The sequence below is a fragment of the Megalops cyprinoides genome, chromosome 15 (genome assembly GCF_013368585.1).
Source record: "Megalops cyprinoides isolate fMegCyp1 chromosome 15, fMegCyp1.pri, whole genome shotgun sequence".
NCBI classification, from domain to species: Eukaryota; Metazoa; Chordata; class Actinopteri; order Elopiformes; family Megalopidae; genus Megalops; species Megalops cyprinoides.
Window position 1 is genome coordinate 20,138,681 of NC_050597.1, and position 8,820 is coordinate 20,147,500.

At 45.0% G+C, this 8,820-nt stretch overlaps 1 protein-coding gene across 6 annotated transcripts in view; it reads left to right on the top strand.

The window, feature by feature from the left end:
- fgfr2 (fibroblast growth factor receptor 2) overlaps window positions 1-7,024 on the top strand; it is a 46,719-nt gene extending 39,695 nt beyond the window's left edge. For all 6 annotated transcript variants that reach the window (XM_036547019.1, XM_036547020.1, XM_036547017.1 and 3 more), the window contains 3 exons: window positions 2,674-2,811; window positions 3,847-3,952; window positions 6,144-7,024. In XM_036547019.1, coding sequence (XP_036402912.1) covers window positions 2,674-2,811; window positions 3,847-3,952; window positions 6,144-6,308 — 409 coding nt within the window. In that variant the 3' untranslated portion in view covers window positions 6,309-7,024. The remainder of the gene's footprint in view (window positions 1-2,673; window positions 2,812-3,846; window positions 3,953-6,143) is intronic.
- The last annotated feature ends 1,796 nt before the right edge of the window (window positions 7,025-8,820 follow it).

An 8,820-nucleotide genomic window follows, 5' to 3' on the forward strand; every position in this document is an offset into this window, starting at 1 on the left:
GATCCCTGCTGCCAGTCTTTTTCTCTTTTTTTACTTTCTTCAGTAGATAAGCGGAAATCTGACATGATTTTGGTTTGATTGAAGAGATTCACTTGTATTTACCTATCGCTTTGAAGAAGTCACCTGCCGTTTGGTCTTGTTCTTACCTTAAGGTGTTTTAGTGAACAAAGATAGTTTGTAGATTGCTGTTTATTTTAGTCATGATATTAGGTATTGATAAATAAGAAAGGTATGTAAATCAGTTAAAGGTCAAAATCAGAGATACAAAAATGAACAGGAATGTGTTGTTCTGCTGACTTTTTAAAAAAATTCTGCCTTTGATGTGCACTGCCTTCTAAACAGGTGAAATCTTTGCATTTGTGAAGTCATTGGTTGTCATTTCTGACTTTCACTTTCCTGAAAAAATCGTTGGCCTCCACAGCCTCGGGCATAGATTGGGCTGTATGCAGTGTCTACCATAGCCATAGCACTGTGATCAGGGGTGTGAATGTATGTGTGTGTGTGTGTGTGTGTGTGTGTGTGTGCGTGCGTGCGTGCGTGCGTGTGTGTGTGTGTGTGTGTGTGTGTGTGCGTGCGTGTGTGTGTGCGTGCGTGTGTGTGTGTGTGTGTGTGTGTGTGTGTGTGTGTGCGTGTGCGTGCGTGTGTGTGTGCGTGTGTGTGTGTGCGTGTGTGTGTGTGCGTGTGTGTGTGCGTGTGTGTGTGTGGGAGGGACTGAGCTTTTGTTTGTGTTATGCGCTAGAACCAGTGATAGAACACACAGGTAATAAATATACCAAAACAAATGGAAAGAGTTATACTAAAAGGTAGAAGGAAAAAAAACTTGTTTGATTGTGTTCAGTATATCAATAGACAAAATCAGTCTGTAACCCCGTGCTGGTCTGTGAGTGTCAGTAGGGTTGTGTTGGCTGGTATGTGACAGTATGGTTACTTTGGTTCTTACATGTCAGTAACTTTGATTTGGTTTGTGTGTATTGGTCAGAAACATTGTTTTTTTCCATGTGAGTATAACTTTCTACATGCATCAGCAGTGCTGCATTGGTCTTTATTTGGCAGTAGCGTTGTGCTGGTCTGTGTGTATCAGTAGTATTGCATTGGTCTTTATTTGGCAGTAGTGTTGTGTTGGTCTGTGTGTATCAGTAGTATTGCATTGGTCTTTATTTGGCAGTAGTGTTGTGTTGGTCTGTGTGTATCAGTAGTATTGCATTGGTCTTTGTTGGCAGTAGTGTTGTGCTGGTCTGTGTGTATCAGTAGTATTGCATTGGTCTTTGTTGGCAGTAGTGTTGTGTTGGTCTGTGTGTATCAGTAGTATTGCATTGGTCTTTGTTGGCAGTAGTGTTGTGCTGGTCTGTGTGTATCAGCAGTATTGCATTAGTCTTTGTTGGCAGTAGTGTTGTGTTGGTCTGTGTGTATCAGTAGTATTGCATTGGTCTTTGTTGGCAGTAGTGTTGTGCTGGTCTGTGTGTATCAGTAGTATTGCATTGGTCTTTGTTGGCAGTAGTGTTGTGCTGGTCTGTGTGTATCAGTAGTATTGCATTGCTCTTTGTTGGCAGTAGTGTTGTGTTGGTCTCTGTGTATCAGTAGTGTCAATAGATCGGCCACTTCCCCCCGGGGGCTCAGCTGTCCGCTGTTTGTGTTTGTGTGGGTGAGGACAATGGCGGGACAGTGTGGTGGTCAGCGAGCAGACAAAAGCTGGCTTTGATAAGGGGGGCGGGGCGGCCGTGTGGACATCTGTCAGAGTGGCCTGGTGCCGTGGGCGGCCGGAGAGGCCAGAGCGAGGCCCTGTCGACCGGCCGCGGGTGAGCTGCTGTTCCCGCCCACCTCCCGGCTCCCTCCCCGCACGCCTTCCTGAACGGGCCTCCCCTGTAACCCAGAGGGGCCGGCCTGTGCCTCTTTCTATGAATGGAGGAGCGCCCAGACGGGAAAGGAATTTGAAACCGTGGACCTGGAGCTCGGCGGGTGGACGTCTCCCCTCTGAGGAGGCCTGCTGCTGCCGCTCGCACGTCTGGTCGCTTCTGTGAGAGGAGATGCGCTGCATTCTCAGACGGGTGGGCTGAGCGGCGCGGTGGGGGCTTCAGCGCGGCAGCACTGCGGCTGTATCTGTCCCTGGGGAGCAGCACTGTTTCCCTTTATTCACACTGCTCCCAGTGCATGAGAGCAGCAGTATGCGTTTAAAGTGTTTGGGCGGAGGGAGTTAAGTCAGGCAAAGAATGTGGATTTGCGCCATTAAAAAGGCAAGGGAGGTGCGTGATGTAAAACGTGAGACTGATGTGATGTAAATCAACCAGGATAAAGGGTGAGCAATGACATTATTGTCATTTTGCAGACACTCCTATCCAGAGCAACCTCTGTACTGTAGGTTACAATTTGCCCATTTATACAGCTGGATATTTACTAAGGCAATTGTGAGTTAAATACCTTGCCTAAGGGTACAACAGCAGTGCCCTAGCAGGGGAATGAACCAGCAACTTTTTGGTTACAAGCCCTGCTCCTTACCACTATGCCACAATGCTGTCCCAGTGTGTCTCAGTGGCATGTCTGAAAAGCCTAACTCTGTGCCTCGCACTGTTATTGTGATACCTGACTGTGTGTGTGTGGTGTTAGTGTGAGGCAAATACAGATAAGTTTATAAGGACTGTGATGACTGACTGTCTTGTTGTTTCTCTGTGTCTTCAGCTGGTCCTTTGGGGTGCTCATGTGGGAGATCTTCACGTTGGGGGGCTCTCCGTACCCCGGGATCCCAGTGGAGGAGCTCTTTAAGCTGCTGAAGGAGGGTCATCGAATGGACAAGCCAGGCAACTGCACCAATGAGCTGTAAGGAACCCCCCCCCTCCCATATACACACACACAACCCCTGTTTCCCTATACATAAATCTCCCCTCCCACCCCAAACACAGGCCAGAGTGTGGGGGGTAAAGACGGTCCAGGAGCAGCCAGTGAGGGGCGCTAAACACAGCCGGGGCCTCTCGGGGGGATCTCATCAGATCTGTTACCCTTTCAGTGTCCGGTCCCCGCGCGTCCATTCGCTCCAGATGTTCCGGACGCAGGCAGCTGTGCTGGAGACCAATATCAATGCCCGTATTCACTGTGTCCTCTCTCCATTCACCACAGAACAGGAGGCCTGACAGAGGCCTGTTAGTGCGCTCTGGTACTGTAAGAGAGAGCACTCTCGTGCCGCACGGGCCGCTGAACGGGGGGGGGGGGTTGGGGCGACGGTTTGCTGTAAGGAGAACTACAGCACGTGTAAAAACAGAGGGCGTGCATGTCTGACATTAGCGGGTCAGCACCACAGAATGAAACCCGGAGCCATGAAATGTTTAGGCTATGAGCTACTCTGAATGCCAGGGAGAAAGGGCCTTTTTCATCTCAGTCTTTATTGACAGCTGGTCACAAGGGTCTTGAAGCCATTTTTAAATAGGGAAGAGAAGATGGTATTGAATCCAAAGTATACCCATGCAAACTGTCTGCAACTAGTTGTGACGCATACTTTTTTGGTAGATGATACTACAAAGTTTCACGAAGTTAAAAGTAAGAATCATACATGATGTCTTGTTCACCCTTTCTCTTCAGTAGGACTTGTGTAACAGTGACATGTAAAGCAGTTCAGTAAAAGGATGACTGCTAAATCCTGATTGGTGCTCTTGGCACACCTTTCACCTGCGTGGCAGGAGGAGTTTGCTTTGAATGGAACAGATCGATAATAGGATACCCCTCTCCTGAAGAACATGACAATGGGGATGCTGTTGTTAAGCCTGACCACTAATAGACTAGCTACCGCTGGTACATGCAGGATTTGCTGTGAACATCAGATGGGTCAGAGCTGTAACCCTTTCCTCCTCTCTCCCACAGGTACATGATGATGAAGGACTGTTGGCATGCTATTTCATCCCACAGGCCCACCTTTAAACAGCTGGTGGAGGACTTGGATCGCATCCTCACCTTGGCCACCAATGAGGTGAGGATACACACCAGAGTCACGCCCACTCACAAAGCAGGCACTCAAACCAGAATCACTCCCACTCACACAACCTTGTACTCAAACTAGGATCACTCCCATTCACAAACAACCTTGTACTCAAACTAGAATTACTCCTGTTCACACACACAATCTACACTCAAAACAGAGCTACACTGATTCATACACTCTGCTAATACTCAAAATCAGAGTCACTCTTATTCAGACTTGCTGTCTATACTCAATCCAAAGTCACTTCTCTGCACACAAGTACACATACACACTCAGCTGTTTCTTTGGCCAAAGTCTCGCTGGTCTAAAGTCAGTGCAGTTAATGTACTGTCTGTTGAGAGTAACTTCATGTCTTTGTAGTTCAGTTACTTTGCTCATAGATATTTTTGTCATCTGTTAGCATCATTGTTATGGTTATGGTGATTTTTGTTTGGTTCCTGCTCTGATACATCACTTTTTTCTAAAGAATAATGTCAGCAAACCTCACGAGTGTTACATGTACCTGTGGCTGATTTTTAGCACAGCACATATGCCCTTGCCAGGGGAGAACATATGAGCTTTTTCTTTAACATAACATTGTTTGAGGGTCAGGTTTGAACAAAATGCTTTACGACATAGCACATACTCAAACAAGTACCAGCCCTCACATAGTGCCAAGCTTGAAGGTATACTGCTGTAAGCCCTAATTATATACTTAATCATGTAGCCCTTCTGGAAAGGAAAGAAAGAGCAGGGTCTACTGCCTGGCTACAAAATATCTTAGTCATCTGAAAGTTTTTTTATTTTTTTATTTTAAAATGGTTTCAGCATTCTGATGTTGAGGAGCCATTTTGTGTTGTGTTGAGGTGTGTTCATGTATATATGCATACGTGTGTGTGTGTGTGTGTGTGTGTGTGTGTGTGTGTGTGCGTGTGTGTGTGTGTGTATGTGTGTGTGTGTGCGTGTGTGTGCGTGTGTGTGTGTGTATGTGTGTGTGTGTGTGTGTGTGTGTGTGTGTGTGTGTGTGTGTGCGCACGGGGGTGCACGTGCAACATTAGTAGTCTCAAGGAGGTGTGTTCTCTCTTCACATCAGTCTCAGGGCTGTCTTGTTGGGCAAGACTCTGAGATTTGATGTTGCCATTGCTGTGTTACTAAAGGCATTATTTCACTACTGCGTTTGTGTCTCGAACCGTCGAACCGTCTCGAACCGTCACCTGTGGTATCCGTCTGACCAGCTGCTGCAGAAATCTATCAGGACTTGTCGAGGGTTAAAGTGAAACTCTATAGATTATGCCAAAAGCCGTACTTTGAATTTGAACTTTTGAAATGTAATAAAGTTTTTGTTTTTTTTTCCCCCAAACTGCTCACAGATGTGGAGGTCTTCAGTAATGTGAGCCGGCTTGTGTTGAGCTGGAAAATGGGAGCCAGCACTCGTTTTAGAAACCAAAAACTTTCTTCTTCCTCCTCTCAGAAATATTTCAATAACGGCTATTAAAAAAAAAAAAAATCAAATAGACAAAGAAAAAAAACACAAACGGCTGCATGAATGCTGGTTAAGGTCGCAATTTCATTACGTTCTTTTTTTTTTCTTTTAAAGCCAAACATTTTTATTTATTTATTACTTCTTTTTTTGCATGCAGGAAAGGCCCGCCAGAGTTGTGGCATATTTTTACAGCGATTTTCCAGCTGTCTCATTGCGCTGAAATTCTCGGTTCCAGTTTCACATGTCAAGTTTATTTTCCTTTGCGTTGAGACTGACAGAAAGCGTACCCGTGTGGCGGCATCGGGCCCCGTGGTGTCCAGAGTCTAACGTTCTGTTTGGACAGCGTTGGTTTGTGTGTGGGGCTCTTCCCCCCCTCCTCCCCCCAAAACACACTGAACCACTTTGTGCAGAAACTGCAGCAACTAGGTCAGGCCTGCCATAACTGCACTGTGGCGGAAAGTTCCCCGCAGTTGTTGATACATGTAGTATTAAGTATTATTTTTTGGAAATGTTTTTCTAGGGACCCAGGTATTTTTTCTCTGACATTACCCATTTGTATAAGTCTGTATGGATCATGTATAATGTGGCTTTTGTGAACATACCGCTTGTATAAGGATAAGGATAGAGGCACACAGTTTCCCACTCTTCTTCAGGAGGTTGTGTGGCTGCTTGTGTGACATTCTAACCTCTGGCCCCCCCCCCCCTCTCTCTCTGCAGGAGTACCTGGACCTGTGTGCCCCCGCAGAGCAGTACTCTCCCAGTTTTCCCGATACGCGGAGCTCCTGTTCCTCCGGCGACGACTCCGTGTTCTCCCATGATCCCCTGCCGGACGAGCCCTGCCTCCCCAAGTATCAGCATATCAACGGAGGGGTCAAAACATGAGGGGCAGGAACGCAGTCACACGCCCCGCCCCCTCCCCACCCCCCCACGCCCGGCCCTCCCTTCCTTCCTCTTGCCGCCCCGGCAACTAGCCCCCACCCCCTCCTGCCTCCCCCCCCACCACCTTCCCTGGCTCGCAGTGGACTTAAGGACCCAGGGGGTGGGGAGGGCAGACTGGTAGCATCGCTGCTGTTGGAACTGTACTGAGGTGTGTGCGGAATACACACACACACACACACACACACACACATACTCACACGCACACATGCACACACAGAGTCACACACATGCACACACACACACGCACACAGACACACATGCGTGTGAATCCAAGCTCTTAAGAAGAGGACGGTCCCTGTTCCACTCATCTGACTGAACGGCCAATCCCGGGACGCCCCACCTCTTACATGCTCTGTTGTCGTTCTTGTTTTGTTTTGTATTTTTTTTTTTTCTGTGATTTCCGTCATTCCGCTGGCTGGCATTCCGAGACTTTTTTTTCCCGAGGGAAGAGCGAAGCAAGGGACACAAGGACGAAAAGTAGGAAACAAACTGAGAAAAGAAGCAGGAGAAGAGCACAGACACTGCCTCTTGTTTATTTTGTAATATTGTTACTTTTCTTTTTCGATAAGCCCACACGATTATTATTATGGAGTCAAATAACACACGGTATATAGTGCTGGGTATATTTGTAAATATATTCAAATATGTATAAATATATATTATATATTTACAGTGAATTATTTTTTGTATGGATTCCAGAAATAATTCCCCCCCCCTCCCCCTCCTTCCTACCCCCTCCTCTGGGCAGATGAGGTTCTGCCCAGGTGTTGACCCCGCCCCCACCTCTCTCCCACACCTGTCTTCCTGTCACTCAATCACGCATTGGAGTATTGGCCTTCAGGGAAAGAGGTAGCATGTTAATTTATTGACTTATGTTTTTAAAAATGAATAAAATGTTTTTAAAAAAAGAGAACAAAAACAGTAAGAAAGAAATAATAAAATTAATAATAATGATAATAATAAATAATCCTCTCTGTTTATTGTAATTTAAAATGATCTTTCAGTGGAGGTAACAGAAAAAATATTTTTTAGTGGGTATTTGAAAGATCCTGGCTTCGTATGAATTTTATATATATATAAATGTGAATGTTAAGTTAAAATTGAAATACTGTACTTTTGTAGTCCGCTAATCCCTTTCATGCATAGGAGATTTTTTGTCTATCCAGTTACTTTGTCCCGTCATAAGTTGTATTTTAAATGAAATACTGGATATTAATATATGATGGACAGAAAATAAAGTCTGCAGATGGCCACTGCTATTCTGTTACTTCATCTAGACTAAATTTAGTTTCCACACAGCTCACGTAAGGAAAAGATTTCAATTCAAAAGATAAACGAAAGTATTAAAATAATTCAAGTGTTTTTTTGCAGTACCAATTAAAAATGTTCTCTGAAAGTGTTGATTTTTTGACACTCATGCAAAATTAAAGATGGAAAATGATCTGTGTGTCTGCGTCTTTCCCTTAAAAACAATGCATAATAACTCCCTTATTTTGTTTGAGAAAGTCTGAGGAATCCCACGGAAACTTCAGACTGAATCCATATATCCAGACACAGACCTGTATCTCTGATTAAAAATGTTTGGTGTATATATATTCATAGCCCCGATTAAATGGGAAATCCTTACATAACAGAGAAAAAATACACATTGAATCACTTTTTCTGTATTTTTTCAACTGTAATAGTTAATAGCACTACACAGAGTAAAGTCACAGTTTTCATTTTCACAGTTTCAAGTCAAGGGTCACAGTTCTGAAGGCCTAAGAATAATCTTGAACAAAATCTGATCTACACCAATATATTGCTTTTTGGAAACTAAATGGAAGCTTCTACAGCTATACAGAGGCATCCAAATGTCTCCAGAGGTATAAAAGGAGACAACATAAGAAATTTGGGAACCCAAGATCAGTTATCAGTTGCAGAAACATTTTTGCCACTTATTCTGAGGAAAAAAACATGCTGTGTTCAATTAATTTCTGTACTTAACAATTGCATATTTAATACCATCTTTAAATATCCTTTCTAATATCAAAAATGTGCACAAATGTGTGTGTGTATAAGTTTTCACATTCCACGTCTCTACTGATGTCATGGAGACGTGTTCAGTCATGCCCAGGAACCTGAGATTGCTTAGTGAAGTAAAGGGTGACTTAAAAAAACGCTAGAGAAAGGGAGGGAAAAGTGTCCAATTTAAAGTGCGGAGACTCACACCTCTCATTATGGGAATAAAAAGGCGGGTAGAAGCCCTGCCCGGCAGGCGTGGCCTTCCATTGTGCTGCAGCATGGCACTGTTGCCACTGAAAGGGAGGGGGAGTAGGGCAACCCGGGCGAGACCGCGGGCCTCTCCTTGGGTTATAGGACGAGTCAGAGAGCCAGAGCACCCTGTCACACCTAACATGCTCCACTTCTTTACTGCGCTGATCAGATCAGTGATACACACACACACACACATATA